The 20,018-nt window shown below is 38.0% G+C and overlaps 2 protein-coding genes across 5 annotated transcripts; both read left to right on the top strand.

The window, feature by feature from the left end:
• Positions 1 to 580: 580 nt before the first annotated feature.
• On the top strand, positions 581 to 1,523 carry LOC117963550 (ubiquinol-cytochrome-c reductase complex assembly factor 5). The gene is made up of 2 exons (XM_034904122.2): positions 581 to 896; positions 1,419 to 1,523. The coding sequence occupies exons 1-2, from the start codon at positions 746 to 748 to the stop codon at positions 1,508 to 1,510; spliced, it is 243 nt and encodes an 80-aa protein (XP_034760013.2). The 5' UTR covers positions 581 to 745; the 3' UTR covers positions 1,511 to 1,523.
• Positions 1,524 to 1,668: 145 nt separating this feature from the next.
• Positions 1,669 to 15,658, top strand: LOC117411864 (5'-nucleotidase domain-containing protein 2-like). Of its 4 annotated transcripts, XM_034019670.3 has the most exons (14): positions 1,669 to 3,168; positions 4,876 to 5,060; positions 5,179 to 5,253; positions 5,379 to 5,434; positions 5,546 to 5,639; positions 5,844 to 5,972; positions 7,856 to 7,916; positions 8,906 to 9,008; positions 9,210 to 9,311; positions 9,503 to 9,584; positions 11,493 to 11,579; positions 12,861 to 13,001; positions 13,240 to 13,304; positions 13,481 to 15,658. In XM_034019670.3, exons 1-14 carry the CDS (start codon positions 2,901 to 2,903, stop codon positions 13,740 to 13,742), a joined length of 1,710 nt encoding a protein of 569 aa, XP_033875561.3. In that variant the 5' UTR covers positions 1,669 to 2,900; the 3' UTR covers positions 13,743 to 15,658. The 4 variants fall into 4 exon arrangements, with proteins under 4 accessions (XP_033875561.3, XP_058844527.1, XP_058844526.1 ...); XM_058988544.1 differs by lacking the exon at positions 4,876 to 5,060 and having other exon boundaries at positions 3,032 to 3,168; XM_058988542.1 differs by having other exon boundaries at positions 3,051 to 3,139; positions 4,876 to 5,253.
• Positions 15,659 to 20,018: the final 4,360 nt, after the last annotated feature.

Raw genomic sequence — 20,018 nt, 5'->3', positions numbered from 1 at the left:
CCCCAACACTCTTGTATAACAATTGGGTAAGTGCTGAAAACATATAAAAAATGTAAGTGGGACACACACAAGAGGGCGTTAAAGAACACAATGACACAACTCGCGGTTACTATAGCACCCAGCAGCATTCTATACATCTTTCCAGCTGTCTTATTTATGCTGAATATTACTTTGTTTTTCACACATATTTAGGTGAGTTTTAATCGGAATAATTGGGGCTATTAAAAGCTGACTGGGACAAATTGTTTTCACTAGTAGAAACAAAAAATAATAATGTAGATTAGGAATTTGGGATCAGAAATACACGTGGAATAATCTACGTAAAGGAGCAAGTATAAAGCAAATTTGAAAAAAAAAAATGGGTTCCACAGACGGGGATATGTTTCTCGGAAATAACAGGGTAGAGGAATCGACGTTTTCTTTGCTTTTTCAACGAAAGAAAAAAAGCTTTGAAAACAGCGTCGAATTTCAGGAGAATATCGTTTGCGCAATATAGCTTATGCGTTGTGAACGATGGGGGTTTTGTCCCTTTTGAGCTGCCGTCAGGAGGAAGCGCTGCGTTTATTTTCTCAACGTGGGTCAGCGGTTGACAGAGGACATTAACTAAGTAAGGTACAAGGATTTTATCCTTGGTAAGGTACAGGAATTGAACTTCGTGTTTGAATCCTGTTGTGGGTTTTGAAATGACCCGCTGTACAAAATTGTAGCATTTAGTTCATATTAGTATACAGAAGAAAATACAGAAATGCTGTTCAACCGGGGGTTTAAACGTCTTCTTGATATGGTTCCCGGGAGAAGGCGTTTTGGGATATACAGATTTCTCCCATTCTTTTTTGTGTTGGGAGGAACGATGGAGTGGATCATGATCAATGTTAGAATCGGGAAAGAAACTTTTTGTAAGTGTTAGTGGTTCTTATAATGTTTATACTACATCTGTTACTAAGCTTTGTTCTGATTGAACACAGCAGTGAGAAGTATCACCATTTGCTTGAAGGGAATACATTTGCTATTTTTAAATATGGCCCAAGGGGTCTTCCCCGTCTTGATACTTATACTGGGACTTTTGTACGCCCAATCAATGGTCTTCTTACACCTACGGGTATCATTGCGAGACTAACCTTATTTAGGAAATAAAAAGTCAAATATTTTAGAACAATATGTTAACAATATCGGAAAATGAATTAGCTTGAAATATCCATAGCCATCCCAGCTACTACTAGAATTGAGCTCAAGGATACAAACCCCATGCCACTGGATAAATGTAAAAGCTTCTGTCTTCGATACAGTGTGCCGTCTGCCTCTGCTTAAATACACGGGAGTGATGCAAATAAGGCTCATGCTAATATAATAGTAGGGATGTATGGATATTCAGTCCAAACTGAATTTTAAAACTGAAAGGTTTGTTTGTTTTCTCCTAGATGATGTTTACCGAAGAAAACAAGCAGAGAGGGAATACCAGCAGAGATTGGAGGATGGACAGATTGCTTCAACTGGGGAAACAAATAAATGAACGGTCTAATCTGTGATATGTTGTTATTGTACAGCCCTACATTGTTTAAGTTTCGTGTTCAAGCCACGACAGCCAAAATAATGTGTAAGTTATTTAGCTGCTTCAGAATGTTTTCTAAACAAGTCTATGGACAATAAACACGTGTTCTAAACAAAATTACCTTTTTTTTTATATATTCCATTTCAATCTTTAAATGAAAGTCATTGACCTGTAACCCGAGCCTGGCACCAGTGTGTATTCACAACCCCAATCAGATTTCAGGTAAACAATATCTTTCTTTTTGACTTGCTACATCACTGAAAAAAATAAAGGCATGGCACGGACAGAACCAAGGATGGATTCAATGCGTATGAGGGTAACATTTCACACTGTAAAGTCTCACTGTTTAAAACCTTTTAAGATTAATATTGTTCAACAATAAATTACCTATGTAGACCTTTGATTAGTAGTATTTTTTATAGCTTGACTGTAAGGGAGAATGACAAAATGCATTAATATAAACATGATGAAATAAGAAAGAAAACTAAAAAATTATATATCTAAATAGAAGAAAAACACGACTATGAATATTTACCGGATGGGGGGCAACGTATATTATTACTTTATAATAGGTTTACATTGCCAGAATAACAAACTATAAATTGTTTTAAAATATGTACATAATAATGACACTTAGACTACCTGTTCACAATAATTCAATAATAATAATAATAATAATAATAATAATAATATTAATAATAATAATGGCAACCAGAAGTAAAATAGCTTCCATGTCGCCCTCCGCGGCTTAAAACGTTAATAGTGGAATTTTGTGTATAGTTTTTGGAACTGTAAATACAATTGTGAGGTACACTATGGAGCAACTTTTTAATCCAATGATATCATCTGTACTTCAAATGTAACCCAGAAGTATTATAAACAAGTAAACATCTAGATAAATATTTGTAAAGTTTTTGGAAATTAATCATTTTGTGAAAAATTCCTTGCAGTGCTGGTAATAGCCCAGTCAAGATGGCTTTTGGGGGACTAGTCTGTAGTTTTTTGTAATGCATTGCCCGTAATAGTTAATAATGTGAAGACATTACACGACTACAACTTCCAGACGGCACCGGTTCTGTGGTGTGGCAATGTGTTTTCTGAGAGTTGGAAGTGGTACCTTATCAGCAAACTTAAAAGTCAGTTTGGATGATGAAAGATAAGCGCCGCATTTTGATTGGTTGCAGAGCTATAAACGAACCGCGGCTGGGAATCTAATCAAGCCAAAAAATTTGAGAGGGGTGGGAAAAGTCAAGGGTTTGCTACGCTTTGTTTTGTGCTGATGAGCTGAAATTTACCAAATCATAAATGCTCAACTGAACGTGGCACAATTGTGTTCGTACTGACAGAGCAAATGGCAGCAGTGGTTTTTAAGTCTCTCGGTTTGCAGCAGAAAGCGGTGGGTTATTCGCGTGTGCAGCTTGTGTCTGCATGCCAATGCTGCACAAAAGTCAGCTGCCCAAGTGCTGAAGGGAAGGACACTGATGGTAGTACTTGCCACCAGCATCAACAGAAGAGAGCTTCCGACCTGAGCGTCTCTAGCAAAAGATCAGCCTTTGAGAAATCAGACAACAAAACGTTCCTCTGGGCAAGGTACAATGAGATGAAAAGGCTTGTGTGCGGTAAGAGGAAATTCTCACAAGATGTGATTTGTGCAGCAGAAAATAAAGTGTGTTGCACTGAATAAATGCTTTCAGTAACAGTTTTTTTTTAAAATATATTTATATTATTAGTGTTTTTATTGCTATTTTAACAACGAATTACATTATTATTATTATTATTATTATTATTATTGTTGTTGTTGTTGTTGTTGTTGTTGTTGTTGTTGTTGTTTATTTATTTATTTGCCAATATACATTTATAATTTAATTACAATGATTATTGTACCATAGCCAAAAAAAGTAAAAACGCAGTTGGCATATTAATTCGTTTTGTAATAAACACCTTAGGAACTTTTCAATTTCTATATATAAACACAGTAGGTTAATGCCAATTAGTATTAATTGAAATACGTAAAGGAAAAGCAACATCGACCAAAACCTGACTTCTTCTATATTTAATTGTATGACACATTTTCTAACCAGACACGGAACAGTTAGTTTTATGTATAGGTGTATGGATTTGACACGTTTGTCTGGCAAATTGCAAAGTGACTGCAGGTGTCACTTCAGTACTGTCCAGGTGCATAAATCTTGTTTTATTATAATGGAATAAATATAGAAAGCATTCCAATCCATCTACAACCCAAAACGACCCTCTTTTTGTAAGCAAGGTTCTATCGTGTTGTGGGGTCAGAAAATGTGACTTAAAAAAAAAAAATCTAATACTTTTATAACTGCAATCCAATCCAAACACTGTCTGTGTTGGCATATTGTAATGTTTGATGGGGGCTGATATTCTTACCTGACCAAAAATACAGAAAAAAAATCTATATCCAGGCAGCAGTGTGGAGTAGTGGTTAGGGCTCTGGACTCCTGACCGGAGGGTTGTGGGTTCAATCCGAGGTGGGGGACACTGCTGCTGTACCCTTGAGCAAGGTACTTTACCTAGATTGCTCCAGTAAAAACCCAACTGTATAAATGGGTAATTATATGTAAAAATAATGTAATTGTATGTAAAAATAATGTGATATCTTGTAACAATTGTAAGTTGCCCTGGATAAGGGCGTCTGCTAAGAAATGTAATAATAATAATAATAATATCCAGTCTAGAAGGGTGTGTATCTATAGAATTTCTTGTTTTGTAGTTTATTAGTTGATTCAGTATTTATAAAAGTGTTATGTGCATCGGATGAAGGACACAAATGTCATGTTCTTTGTTTATCATTGGACCATGAATTAAAATGTAAAGCAATGTTTCAGAATCGGTATCATTTTGAATGTCATCAAATGTATTTCTTGCTCTCCGACAGACCAGAATAATGAGCTGTGCATTTGCGCTTGGCCTGCTTTTGTCCTGGTATCAAAAGGCTATTCTGCAGGGCGTTGTAATGTGCACAGCAGCAAGAGGAAGATTGGGTCAGCAGATTACAGATCCGACATGAAACTGCTAGACTCACTGTCGTTACTGTAGCTGAGTTAATCAACACCTATTACAGTAAATCTAACAATAATCAATGTGTGTGAACAGCTGTTGAAAAAAAAAAAAAAACAGGCATGAGTACTGTAGGTTCAAACACTAGATTTGATTTTCTAAACAGCTATCGTTTCCAATATGGAGAGCTGAATGGCATTGCTAGTAGCACTTTATTTCGTGGATTTTCAAATGTATGCTTGTGTTTATTTGAAGTGTCAATGGTAACTTCAGAATGGGTGTGTGTTGTGTTTCAGATCTTCTTCCTCCTGGTGTGTGTAACCTCCTCAATCCAGCCTCAATATACGCAAACAATGAGATCAGTCTGCAGGACATTGAGATCTATGGCTTTGACTATGATTACACACTGGCCCAGTATTCTAGTTTCTTACATACAATGATCTTCAACACAGCCAGAGAAATCCTCATTGAACAGTACAAGGTAGGGCAGAGACCCTAGAACTAGCCCAGTACGTTGTATCAGCTGGTGCTATTCTTTGTGTCCGGTCATGTCAAATACGTCTCTTGTTTTGATGCTTTGTAATGTTTTTCCTTTGCAGTATCCACAAGGCATTAGGAGCTATGAATATATTCCCAGTTTTGCTATTAGGGGTCTTCACTATGATGTGCAAAAGGTAACTGTACCAAATGTTAAGAATGCACAGTCACAGCCGTGGCTTGATCCTACTTGTCTTTTATTTGTGTATATTTTGATAGACATACAATATGTATATTAATGACAACAGCCTTCTCTAAACAGAGCCTTCTGATGAAGATCGACGCCTTCCACTATGTGCAGTCTGGAACAGCATATAGGTAAAAAAAAGGAATTGTAGTTGTATATGCTAATGTGTGTGACTTCCTTGTAAACCACAGGGACAGGTTATTCAGCCATGTCTTGTCTATTTTTTTTTTTTTTTAATGCAGAGGGCTCACGCCAGTGCCAGATGAGGAGGTCATTGAAATGTATGGAGGCACCCAGCACATCCCTCTATACCAAATGAGCGACTTCTATGGCAAGGTACTGGACATCTTTTGTTTCTTGTTCAGTTTGTGTATATTTGATTAATTGCGCTGAAACTGCCATTCTTCTGGACAGAAATGAATGTGTTTGTGTAATCTGTATGCCAGCTGAAGGATCAGGGAAGACCGTCTGCTCTGATGCCAGTACTAATCCCAGGCTGGCATTGACTTCTCACACGTTTATTGTGTTTTGGTATTTTAGGGTCCCTCCATTAAACAGTTCATGGATATTTTCTCCCTCCCTGAAATGACTCTGCTGGCCTCTGTGAACGATTATTTCATCACTCACAACATTGAGTTTGACCAGGGGCATCTCTACAAAGACGTTACTGTGAGTGTTGCTTGCTGCTATATATAGCTGATATGGGTTCTGTGAATAAGACTATACTGTATTACCCAATATAAACTGCTTAAGTTCATTTTGCATGTACAGATCTTTTATATCTTCTAAGTAGTAATACAGTTTTGCTTAAATTTGCTGATGACGTGGATGCTAAAGCAAAGTGAACATTGTGCTGATTATTTTTTTAAAAACGCGCAAGCCCAAGATTATGTTATATTGCAGTCTGCTAATGTGTCTTACGAAGGGTTCTTGTGTTTTATGTCGAGGTTGCCTCAATAATTTGATTGGAAATCGGAAGGTGTCGCCAGCACTCTAGTTGAGCCTTGGTTTGTCTAAATAAGCCACTGATAAAACCAATCAACCACCACCTTGACAGCAAGAGCTTTGGAAAACAAGCGAGTTAGGCATTCCCATTAAGCAAAATAGTGTTTAATCTCGCTTCCCTTTTTAAATGACAGCCAGCAGCTGTACAGTAGCATAGCAGGCTAGACACTGAAAGCTACTTTCTTTTGTGACGCTGTCAGGACATTAAATTAATGAATTGGTAACGATAAAATAAAGCTTGTTTTCCCTCCTGTTGCTGTGAACAAGTTGATACGCTGCAGACACAGTACCTTCATTTACTTTCATGTGCTATTCATCCTGCTCCGGCTAACCAGGAAAAACAAAGAAGAGGCGCTCTCGAAAATTGGCATTGCAGACTTTTCATTTGTTTGTGACATTTGTGTTATTGCTATACTGTTACATTGCTTATCAATTTAAAATATTTTTTTTTTCAAATGACTGTCCATCGTCAGTGTGCTGAGATTACAGTATTGACAGAGATTTTCTTTCACAATAGGTGGTCCTGGTTAAACTGCAATTAGCTCATACTGTTTATTAATACAGTGTCACAAAACAGTCTGAATAGAAATAAGCTAAGACAGAGGCAGCATTCAAACAAAGGCATGCTTTATGTAGATAACATGTTCTAAAAAGCAGCTTGATAAGCGCAAATGGAATGAAATGTCTTTAGGTACACAGAGTGTTCTCATGCTTGATCAGTTCAAATGAACAATAGAAAGGCTATATCCGAATCTCAACAATCACAGTGTCCTTGATTTACATGTGTGAATTTTTTTACAGTCTATATATATGAATGAACATAATTTAGATATTTAATATCATGACTTTATGAAGCAAAATTAGTTCATTCTATAGGGTGATCCAAAACCTTTGGCCGTAGCTGTACACAGTAGCATGCAAACAAAGTCAGGTCTTGCAATGATTAGGACGCATTGTATCTGTGCTGGACTTGCAGAAAGGCTTCTGGTTTTTCCTGGCTGTCAGCTGTCAGAGTTAATAAAATCAGCTGGACTTAGCTGAGGAGAGTAATTCAGAGAGAGATTGAGAGCCTAATTAAAATAGATACGAATTCAAATGCTATTCATTCAACACAAAAGAGAGAGCCCAGAACACACCTGTGTTCAAATCCATTTTTTTGATTCAATCCTCCATTGAAGACCTGTCAGGTTAATACAGGTGCATTTTTTTCACTGGAATGTTCTTGGCAAGAAAGAGCAAATCACGACCAGATTGTATTGTCTGCAGTCAACAACAGCAATAGGTTTCAAATTCTACTGAAACAACTCCATTAAACAATACAGTACAAGTCCTAGTCTGGTTTAGAAAGAACTTCCAATCCTACAGTTCTATTGCCTACTTTGTTTAAATTGTCATTTTAGAGGGGTTAGTAAAATAGATTGTACAGGTGTTTAGCTGATGCCATGGTTCTAGGTTTTATGACTGAGTGCTTGAAGTTGTGGCTGATATAAATGTAAGAACAGTTAAACATGTCAGTCAGTTACACTAGCTTCTTTGTGTTGTTGCAGGATTCAATCAAGGATGTTCATGTGAAAGGACTGATGTACGAATGGATAGAGAAGGATATGGGTATGTGACCTCTCATTCCTCTTAGTCAGACAGGTACCAACCCAAGTTCCGGACTAAGAGCCAAGGTACCCGGGAGCATTCAGCCTATCGAGACTCAGCTTCCAACAGGATGCCCAATATACTAGATTATTCCTTATATGTACCCTTATGGAAACGCGCCTTTTTAAATGTAAATGTATTAAATATATACAGAACTCGATAAAGCATGTGTCTATGGTAGCTAAAAAATAAACCCATTAAGATTCAAGATTCCCAGTTAATAAACAAGGTCATCTTGTTTCCAGTCACCACACTAGTTAAATATTGAAACTCTTAACACTGGAAACAAGTATACAGCTCTATGAAAGATTGCTCTTTCTGCAGACTGTCTTGTTGTGTTGGAAAGATAACTACTTAAAACAGACCAGAAGACTTATCAAAAATACTAATGTGTAGCTATTTTTATGTAAAGTTACATGCTGAAAGAGGTTTTTTTTTTTTAGAAAAATGCTTGACTTGAGGCTGTTCAGCTATTCCGGATAGCTATTCTGACGTTGTCGCATGACTCCTGCTGGCAACGTTAGCATTAGTTGCAGTAGTGTAAGAATAACTCCTAGCTTATCTGTATTCGGGACAGGTTACAACAGTCACTTGTGGGATCCCGGCACTGCATTTATAAAGAAACAAACTTGCTTCTACACACACAGAGTGAAATTCCAGTTCAAGGTCTGGTTGGAGGCCATTGTAGTCTCTGGGGAGAGTGTGTGGGAATTGGAAAGTTTGTTTTAAAAACCACTTGTATTTATTTGTATAATATGCAGATGCTCAATTACCAGCCTTGAGGATAGGATAACTCAATAGAACCCATTGTGCCACAGAACTCCCTGTCCTCCAAAAATACATGTTCTGAAACTGAGTGGTAGCTACCAAACTGTTTATAATTAGGCTGGTTTACAGCACAGTGGGGTCATTTCATTGTGTGTGTGTGTGTGTGTGTGTGCGTGTTTCAGAGAAATACATTCTCCATGGGGACGAGACGTATGCTGTCCTAAACAGACTGGTGAATAATGGGAAGAAGCTCTTTCTCATAACCAACAGTCCTTTCAGTTTTGTGTGAGTGACCAGCTTGCTTTTACATTGCATTTGAAACCAAAGAATGTTAAAGGGATCAGTGTATACACTGAGAGGCCTGTTAATACTAATGAGTGAATATGAAGTGATGTCTGTTCACCGAAGTGCACCGTAGAGGCTATAGGAATACAGCCTGTTGTAGCAGCTGTACATGTGACAGACCGTTTCTTTGTGCTGTGACAGTGATAAAGGGATGAAATTCATGGTTGGGAGGAACTGGCGGGATCTTTTTGATGTGATTATCATCCAGGCAGAGAAACCCAGCTTCTTCACAGACAGACGCAAGTAGGTGACTTTTTATCCAAACTATTTGTTGAGAGTTTTTGGGGGGTAGGCATACGTTTTTTGCCTTTCCTCTGCTGTGATGTTGCTTGCATATGAAGTACAGCCCTTTACATGCGGTGCTACAGGAAACAGCATGCCACCTCCTAGCTCGTCGTTTTTATTTTTACATTTTGTCTTTTCCTTTTTTGTAGACCATTCAGGAGGCTCAATGAAAATGGATCCCTTCATTGGGACAAAATCAGCACGTTGGAAAAAGGGCAGATCTATAGACAGGTGAGTGAAGAGAGCTGCATACGCAGCGGCACCACTCAATGCACTTCGCATACTGTCTTTCATTTACACACCATCTATGGGGAGTTTGACAGGGTTTTAGCATGGAATAAAGACAACAGTAAAATAAACTCCCATAACTGTAGGATGTCCGTTTCAGAAGCAAGGCGGTGAGCGGGTTTGTGTTTTTGATACTGGTGTACAAGAAAGAACAGTAGACTAGGTGCACTTGACTGGATTTTGTCAGAATGTAATTGATTTCAGTGGCTGTTATAGCAAGGTTTGCCTCTAGTTTAATAAAACTTGGATGGACAAACTCAAAATCAGTGGACCGTAGACCAGCTTTTGCTTAAGTACAGTGATGCTTGTGGAACGATAAAATATTTTGAAACTATAAACATGTTGTTGACATTTACGTGTGGGAATCTGAACTGGTATTTAAATGACTGCGTCGTCCCCAGTTGGAACAGAGTAGTTCACAATGGATTTTAGAAGGATTTAAGAATACCTCAAGTAATAAACACATTTAATCATGCAATCTAATTTTGCAAATGCTTTTTATACAACTTTTTCATTTTATTTTGAGGTCAGCCCATTTAAATTGTATTTGGATATTATTATTATTATTATTATTATTATTATTATTATTATTAATAATAATAATAATAATAATAATAATAATAATAATAATAATAATTATTATTATTATTATTATTATTATTATTATTATTATTATTATTTAGCTGTGGGATCTTGCTATGGAGGCTTGGTGGTCCAGTAGTAAAGAAAAGGGCTTGATACCAGGAGGTTCCCGGTTCAAATCCCAGCTCAGCCACTGACTGACCGTGTGTGACCCTGAGCAAGTCACTTAACTTTGTGCTCCGTCCTCTGCAGCAGCAGTTGTTGATGAATAGTTCACTCCAAGTTGCTTTGGATAAAAGCGTCTGCTAAACGACTAATAAATAATAAAACGGTAATACTCAGAAGGTAAATCAGCCTGTCTGTCAGTGAAGAGGCTGTAACCTGGCTGGTAGTTCAGTATGTATTTAAAATAAGAGGCCTTATGCAGCACAGCCCAGCAAACACACAAGGAAAGCTCTTCCCAGTAAATCGTTCCCGGTTATCGTCCGAAATTGAGTAACACACTCTTTAATATTGCATTGAGTGGTTCCATTGTGATATGTTATACAGACATATCAATACAAGTATAGGTTTTTAGCCTTAGCATGGGCATAATTACACAAATCAATACGTGACATGCTCTCTCCTTATTGGAAAGTCAAAATGTTTCTGGAAATGTCTGTCTGACTTGGCAAAGGTGACTGGATGACTCATCACGTGGAATTGCAGGCCAAGTTGCATTTAACTCACAAGCGTCTGCAAATAACTACAACTGCAAATATTCATTGCTATCCTCAGGGGGCATGGTTTTAGAGCTGGGGTTGGGAAAGTGTCTGTGTGATTTAGTGGAGTATGAACCTGTTGTAAAATGTGTTTTAATATTGTGTTGGTCATTGCTTTAATTATTAAAATACTTTAGACGGTTTGAACTCCACAGCAGTTTATTAGGTTTGTTTACTGCAGTGTTGTCTTGAAGAAATTTGATCATGTTTTAGATTTTTATTTTTATTTTGTGACATCGGGAAAATGTATGTTGTCATTGGAAAACCTTTCTCTGCACAGACACATCATTTGAGATTCTATATTTTAGGCCTACAATTATTGAAATAATAAAAATAGTGATGTAAAATGTGCAATTGTCTGCAATGATCTTTGCTTCTGAAAATACAAAATCAAACTCAAACAACTGAAAGGAACAACAGAACTGTCTCTCTGTTCTGTACCTGTTGCAGTAGAATGAGTATTTCTGATCTGGCTGCTCTCACAATCACTCTTTCGTTTTCTATGCAGGGTAACCTGTTTGATTTCCTCCACATGACGGGCTGGAGAGGATCAAAGGTGCTTTATTTTGGAGACCATCTTTACAGCGATCTGGCAGTAAGTACGGTACTGTGCAAAACGGCTGCCTGACAGGACTTGAGTTTCTGTTTATGGAGTATACTGGGATTGGACTGGTGAAATAAATTGTGCATGTTTTCATTAATTGTTTAGCATACTTCACAAATCTGTTGTGATCCAAAATTATTATACCTTAAAGGACTTGTAAAGCAAGTGTTCAGTGAGTTCAATGCATTCTGTACTTATTTATTAGCTCATATATATTTTATTGTTGAAACTAAACAGGACAGTTCAAGGTGCTTTGCAGGTTGCTATTCAGTGCCTTCTAGTCCACGTCTCCCTTGTACTTCTCTGAATTACTGAAAGCAGCGCTTTGTTTTCCCTGCCTATCTATCTCAAACAGGCTAGCCTCCCAGGCATGTGCTGACCTTCAAGCATAACATTGAAATGAAAACTATATATATATATATATATATATATATATATATATATATATATATATATATATATTGACATTTATGGAATTTAAAGGGCCTTTCTACCTTTTTGTTATTGTGGAGGTTGTTTTTTGCTGCTGAATTTCGATATTTAGTATTTTTTGTTTCTATCGTTATGCTTTCCCATTTTAGCACTGGTGTCTGCTTTGCAGGAGGAGGATGTGACCTAAATGTAGAAAATCTGTCTAATAAAATAACTCCAATATGTCGGTACAAAAAGCGAGTGACTCAGACTCCAATAGCTTCATTGAATATCCTAATGTTTGCTGCTTTTCTTCTGCTGTACTGTATAATGATGTGTTCCTGTGTGTAGCATGTTTTACATGTTATGTGGTTCCCGTGTGAAAGTGACCGTATTCAAAGGTTGTGCCAGATGTTACACATCTAGCAGTTTTAAGCCAGGAAGAGAAAGAAAGTTCAAAAGTTGAATAAACGAACTGGCCCCTAATGAATCGCTGTTTATTTTCCTTTAACAAAGCTGACCTCTGCATGGACAGACCTCCCCATATTGATGTACGTTAAGTAATGAGTTTGATATGGGCAGACTTTTTGTTACAATCAAGTAGTAACTACAGTACAGTATATGTCTGGTAAACATCAGTTCTGTTTATATTTGGTTTGCTGCCAAACATTTGCCTTTTTGAGGAAGCCAGATAACTAAAGGAACATATTGACTAAGACTGCTGCGTGTATCTTCCTATAGTAAAATAATCCATTACTACTTGAGGAATTCCTTTAAACTAATGTCAAACACCAAGTACTGCCGCTTCTTAGATATCAAAGTCAGACTGAAACGAGAGCTTGGCTCTTTGTTTTGGTGCAGGATCTGATGCTTCGACACGGCTGGAGAACAGGAGCGATCGTCCCCGAGCTGCACACGGAGATCCGGATTGTAAACACTGAGCAGTACTTGCACACCTTGACCTGGCTGCAAGCCCTCACCGGCCTGCTTGAGAGGATGCAGGTACAGTAGGAAGAGACCCCAGAACACACCTGTCATGACAAGCTGTGGGTATTGAAAAGAGTCAGGCTTGCTCTCATGACTGTATCTCTCCAGTGTCTGTCTATCAGTTTTGATTTAGCGACAGGTGATGGGATTTAATGCAGACTGCAGACTACAAAAGAAATCTTGATCGTCCTGCTTGAGAGAGAGCTGTGTGTTGTGTTTTTGTAATTTTTTTAAGCATGGTTTATTCCTTCAGCTGCATCAGGATGCTGAATCGCAAACAATTTTGCTGGAATGGATGAAGGAGAGACATGAGCTGAGGTAAGCCACAGGCCTATAGATCTCAAGACTGCTACAATCACTCCTGTTGTATGTGTGTTACGCAGGCTGTTAAAATTATTAATACAAAAAGAAAAAAACAACGGCTTCTCCTCTATTTTTCCTAAATAGAAAGTCTAACGCATTCACCAGTTACAAAGACCCTCTTCCATCCACAGGTCTGTGACAAAGAACCTGTTCAATCCTCAGTTTGGAAGTATTTTCAGGACCTACCACAACCCCACCTATTTCTCCCGGAGGCTGTGCCGCTTCTCAGACCTCTACATGGCCTCCATCAGCTGCCTGCTCAACTATGACCTGCAGTTCACCTTCTACCCCCGGCGCACCCCCCTGCAGCACGAGGCCCCCCTCTGGATGGACCAGCTCTGCACTGGCTGCATGAAAACGCCCTTCCTGGAGGAGATGGTGCACATCCGGTAAAGGTGTGCGAGGGACAGGCATTCAGATCAGTGTAAAGCAGTCAATATGGATAGGGAATGACTGTGTATGTCTCTCCTGCCTCCTCTTTCAAATCCAATCACAATATGCTACTGTGTGATAGATCTAGGCCAGCCTAGACACCTGAAGGTAGCTTCTTGTTTACTGTTAAATATTAAAGAACAGGGAGAGCTGTGTGTTACTGTATAATGACAGAAACCATAAGAGATACGCATGATCCTTGCTTCAGTCCAGTCTTAAAAGGACCCGTGTGTAGTATTAGAAACAAATAATTCTTGATTCAAGAATTCCACGGAAGGTTCTTGTGAAACAGACAATAAATTAGATTAGTTTCTAAAGATCGTTCTTTTTTGGTAGTTCTGTATTTTCAGCAACTTTATGATAATTATGTCAGTGTTTATTTTTTTTTATTTTTTTTAAATATATATATATATATATTTTGCTGGTAAAATTTCAGTCAATGTAGTTTTGAAATTTAGAAAAGTGCCTCTTTTCTAAAATCATGAATTGCCATACATTTAATGCTGATATAAACTAGTACCGTAACATGGTTGGTTTTGCACCATGGTTTTATCAAATGTCTAATTTGAATAGGAAGTTTGTAATTTTAAACCTAACCATTTAAAATGGTTAAATAAAATGACAGTTTATGAGAAAATAATTGTTTTCAGAAAAGGGAAAAGGGTCACCACACTATAATATATTTGACTAGATCCCTTCACTGGAATAAACTCGTTTCTGCACATTGGTGCTAATTATCTGAAGACTTGCAGGAGAGGGAACATTAAGAAGACTCTTCTACCAGCACTTATTGTCTTAGTCTGGCCAATTTTGTAAATTCAGCGTGGCGAGTACATTTGTTAAGAAAAAAATTCTGCCTACACAACATAAGCTTGAAGCACAATCATAAGACTCAGTTATCAAGCATTTTCTGGTACAGCAGTCTCTGCGTATAGGAACACTTCCTAAGGGAACACCCTTGTGGTGTAACAGATTTTTCCCATTGTAAATGCTCCGGCTAAAGGAACAGGAACTTTGCTTAAAAGAACACCTTTTTGGCATTGCTAGCGATTCGTTCACAACTGATACAGCACTGTTTTGTAGCCTGATAACTCATCGTCATCAAACTTAAATTCAAATGGTTTATTCAATATTTTCAAATGACATGACAAGTAATACGTATTTATTTATTTATTTATTTATTCATATTGTGTCTGGTGGTCAACTCAGTCCTAGAGAACACTTTGCTTGCTTCCCGAGGGCTGTTCTCTTAGCCGGAGACTACTGTACCAGTTATTATACAGAGCAGAGAGCATGCTGTTTTTTTATGTATCTTAGCAGTATATGCATGTTGTGCTGATTTCTGTGAGCTGTTTTAATTTTTTTTTTAAAATAAAAGTCCTTCCGCTGTCACACATTTTCACTTTATCCTGAGTTCCCTGGCTCAGCTGTTTTAGATTTGATGAAGTGTATCCTGACAAAGTTAACCACATTTTTAGTGCTATAAAAATTTTATCTTTGGCTAGAGAAATGTGTTTTACATGCATAATACTGTAAAAAATACATAATCTAAAGTTAAATTACAAAGCACTTATTTTACATTCATCTTCTCTTTGTCATGTACTGTGCATTGCACTGAGATAGTACTCTGTTTGGCTTCTTGTTTAAATATGATGCATTTATATGGTGATAGATCGTTAATCCCATTAGATGCACACACAGGTGGTCTCTTGCTGCTGCTAACCTCCGCGTGTGCACTGTATTGTGGAAGTTCTGGTTCACCTCTTTGTGTAATGGGTATTGTATCTGCTAACACTGCAGTGCAACACCTCACGGATGCTGTCAGTCATGTTTATGTGCTCTGGAGAACATTACCTGAATTAAAAACATCAAACAAGTTTGTGTTTCAGTCAATGACAACTGCTTTTAACTCCCAAGAACAACTTTTTAAAACCTATTACGTGTAAGAAGCAGAAGTCCAATAATTATTTTAAGAAGCTTAGACAGTATTTGGAGAAACAAGGTAGATGCTGTACACTGAGAAGGAGAATCTTAATTTCTGCAATATATGGAATAAAAAAAACATTAGCAAAAACTTCCAAAGCTTTAATACTTTTATTAGTAAGTCGTTTAATAATGCACGTGTTCAAACAAAATGTATATTTCTTTAATATTTATATTCTAATAAAACAATAAGTCATAATAACAATAACAAGCCCTAAAAGGGTATACATAAACAATGAAATACACCAACATGCTTACTATATTTATTCTAAATAACCAAGCAATAATCGCAGGTACAAATACACAAACATACTGTATAACTTCTTTTTTCAAACTTTCAACTATTACTTGAAACCATTTAAAGCCCTTTCATGATCCTTTGCCTGTCCTTGATCATAACGGCTGCCCTTCCTCTAAAGAGGTAGCTTTCCTTGATAATCTTCCGTTTCCCTTCCTGGGATCTTAAAACCCATTTCTCAATCCACTTTGTCTCCTTCCGGGTCCATGTGTGCAGAAAGAAAAGGAAAGTGTTAATAGAGCTCACTCCACTCACGCAAAGCCCATAAATCAAGGTTATTTTCCTGCTTTGGTCACAGACGCCCGAGTGGTTGCAGGTAATGCCAAGGCATGTTGACATCCGAACAGCAGTTAACTTTGCCTATTTAGGAAGGATTTTTGCACATGCTGTTTCATCAGTAATAATGAATTCAAAGTGGAGGTAATACAGTAGTAGAGGGTATGAAAGTTTACTTCATAATGGAATGTCAGAAAAGCATCCAACTTTTACTGTTTCAGCACGAAGAAACTTTCAACTAAGTCAACCCTGCTAGAAGTACAATTATTTCTGCATAGACCTACTGTGTAATAGGTTTGGGTTTGATAATCCCTCCGCTCTGCAGTGACACGAAACACTGCAATTGTGCAAAAAGATCCACGATTCTCGACTCGTGTGCAGTCTCTGAAAAAGGAAGTTAATTTCATATACAAACTTAGACTGCTAAACTTACATGAAGCCAGGTGGTGCAGTGGGCTAATTCACTAGCATGCTGTGCTGCTCAACCTTTGGGCACTGGGTTCAAATCTAGCTGCTTCCTCCTTTTATTTTCCACAAATTGGTTCATTGACCTTATATTCAGTGTGAAACCCAGATTTCCTGTGGGAGCTGGTGGCGCAGTGGTTAAGGCCACTGCCTCCTCTCCCCGAAGACGGCGGTTCGAATCCAGCTCCCGGTAAGTTCCAGAGGTAAGTAAAGATGTCGGTTGTAAGTAATGATGTCGGTTGTGTTTCCACAGATGGATGGAGGGAGGAGGAGGAGGTAGCAGCGGTGGAGGCAGGAGAGGAGAGAAAGGGGGGGGTCTGGCCCCCCCGCCTGGGAGGAGAGTACCAGGTTGGGATGTTGCTACCCGCGCAAAGAGAAATGTGACCGAGTGTTGTTTTGTTTGCATCTCCTTGAGCATTCTACAAACTACAACTGTCTTAATATGTGGTCTCTTTTACTGTCATTAATAAACATGTGGAATAAATATTTTCTTTACAATGACAGTAAAAGAGACCACATATTAAGACAGTTGTAGTTTGTAGAATGCTCAAGGAGACGCAAACAAAACAACACTCGGTCACATTTCTCTTTGCGCGGGTAGCAACATCCCAACCTGGCACTCTCCTCCCAGGCGGGGGGGCCAGACCCCCCCCTTTCTCTCCTCTCCTGCCTCCACCGCTGCTGCTACCTGCTCCTCCTCCCTCCATCTGTGGAAACACAACCGACATCATTACTTACAACCGACATCTTTACTTACCTCTGGAACTTACCGGGAGCTGGATTCGAACCGCCGTCTTCGGGGAGAGGAGGCAGTGGCCTTAACCACTGCGCCACCAGCTCCCACAAGAAAGCTCGGTTTCACACTGAACATAAGGTCAATGAACCAATTTTTGGAAAACAAAGGAAGGAATCTGCTGGATTTGAACCCAGTACCCCAAAGCATGAAAAACACAGCATTGCACTGAATTAGCCCACTGTGCCATCTTGTTTCTATAGCAGACATTGCTTTTTCACTGAATATATATATACGAAATTAACCAATTAACCCAAGCACAGCATACTAGTGAATTGTCAAACTCCACCACTTGCCTCCATGTGTAAGTCTACCATTGTGAACTCTTTATATTATTGTTTTTATGCTTAAGACCACTGACACCTTGTCCCATTCTGTAAAACTGAGTCTACCAAAAAGGGCAAAGAAAAACACATGCCCCTAACATGGGGTTTGAACCCACTAACCAGGGGACCAGAATCCCATGCTCTACCAACAGAGCTAACCAGCCAGTTGGCTCCCCAGCTCTGTGAAAACATTATTACATTTTGTGATATGGACCTAGGGATTCTCAATTCAGTGTCATTTGTGACACGATTATTTAAGATAAATTAAACAATATTTTTGAAAACAAGCGATTAACACTTGTGTCTCATCTGGGACTTGAACCAACACCCTGCGAATCAGAGTCCAATGCTCTACCAACTAAGCCAACCAGAAAGGTACTTGCACCCTTGTAAAATGCTAACTAGTACTTGAATTAATTATTTTGTACAATGTATAGGAACAGATTGAGACTGGATAATATTTTCATCACACAACTCTGCAGTTATCCATTTCTTTCTTTTTTTCTTTTAAATCTCTTAAGCAGGGAGCACCAGGGGAGTAGTACGAGAATCAGGGTGCAGGTTCACATCCTGGCTATGCAAAATCACCGGTCTTCACTAGGGATTGCACAGGGAGCGTTGCATTGCCTCTGGAATGAACAGCAACCTGTGCAATAAAAAAAGAAAAATCTATTCACTGCAGTTGCAATGCACAATGCTGAATTATCAATACATGACAGTTCCTACAGTGTGGGGCGCCCTCCAAATAACACAGTGCCAAACTTCAAATACTAGAGCAAAGCTGACGAATGAATACTATATTGTGTAGAACATTTTTCACCATTCATAAATCATGAAGATGATATTTCCTAAAGCACTAATGTTAGTTTTACAAAAAACATGCTAATTTAGCAAATATTTGAGTTTTTAATAAACACGAGGATAATAGTTCATTTAAAGGATGTAAATGCCTGCAAAAGTAAATGTGAAGCATGTACATATATTTAAGTTATATGTAAACATACAGCGGGGAAAACTACAATAGTTAAGAGTGTCATGCAAGAATAAATAGCTAGTTCACTTATGTTATATTTTACCAAAATGTAATGAAATGAAACATGTGGGAGAGACCGATACAACATTATAAAAATAATACAAAATCACCAGTCGAATATATTGTTAACTTTTGTTTGTTAATAAGTTGATATCATAAGTAGATACGGACGCTAATTTGTCATTGACAATGCAGAATTCAACAGCAATCGCTGCACAGAATAATAAACGGGTGCATTCACCTGGTTTAACGAGCTCTGTCCATCGTAATCTTGGCAAAACAAAAGCAAAAGCCTCCTCGCTTGGCTTCCTTCTTCAGTGCGGCTCTGGCAAGCTGTTGCGGTGCCCTCTGCTGTTTACAATGGGTAGTGCAGGTAGTGAACTCCATGGAGACAGAACAGGCTTTTGCTTTCATTTCTTATCCAATGCTGCCATCGTGTGGCCATTCCGTAGAATTTTTTTTAAAAATCTGGAGACAGTTTAGAATCCCTTTGAAATTACTCGGATTAACTTTAACCCTCTGTGCAAACATAACTATTTTTTAATATAATCTTATAAACCCTAAACGTGCGTTGAGGAAGTGAAACTATTACATCTTGCCTTCAACAATCCGATTTGATAAAAACAAGCTACATTAAGTACCTGACTCCTGATTTTCTCACAAATGAATTAATTTCTTTCTTTTTTTTTTTTTGAATCTGCAAATCAACTTTTACAAGCAACACAAGCAATAGCTGTACTGGGATATTTTGTCACGTAAACCAAATTTAACAGCTTTTTGGTACCTTTCTTGTATTGGATTATATTTAAATGTGACTGTTTTTACATTAGTAATACAAATAAACAACGGAACACATCTGCCGTGTCAAGCTATAGGTTTTGAAGCGTCAAACTTATTCTAATGACTGTATCTTGACTTTTTTCCTCCCTATTTAAATCTCTTCTACTTCAATCATCTGTCAGTTTTGATTGACCCTTTTCTAGCCTTTTAGTTGGCAACAAACTAAATTATTATATTACATGCACAGCGCTGTAAAAAAAAAAAAAAAATCTATTTAAAGCCA

Source organism: Acipenser ruthenus, chromosome 16 (genome assembly GCF_902713425.1).
Source record: "Acipenser ruthenus chromosome 16, fAciRut3.2 maternal haplotype, whole genome shotgun sequence".
NCBI classification, from domain to species: Eukaryota; Metazoa; Chordata; class Actinopteri; order Acipenseriformes; family Acipenseridae; genus Acipenser; species Acipenser ruthenus.
This window is presented reverse-complemented; position numbering and strand designations above follow the sequence as displayed.

Excerpts from the sequence above, each read along its gene's own strand:
- LOC117963550 (XM_034904122.2), top strand. The coding sequence starts at position 746 with ATGCTGTTCAACCGGGGGTTTAAACGTCTTCTTGATATGGTTCCCGGG. Across the intron at positions 897-1,418 it reads AATCGGGAAAGAAACTTTTT|ATGATGTTTACCGAAGAAAA; the intron begins GTAAGTGTTAGT and ends GTTTTCTCCTAG.
- LOC117411864 (XM_034019670.3), top strand. The coding sequence starts at position 2,901 with ATGGCAGCAGTGGTTTTTAAGTCTCTCGGTTTGCAGCAGAAAGCGGTG. Across the intron at positions 5,640-5,843 it reads TGAGCGACTTCTATGGCAAG|GGTCCCTCCATTAAACAGTT; the intron begins GTACTGGACATC and ends TTGGTATTTTAG. Across the intron at positions 9,009-9,209 it reads AACAGTCCTTTCAGTTTTGT|TGATAAAGGGATGAAATTCA; the intron begins GTGAGTGACCAG and ends GTGCTGTGACAG.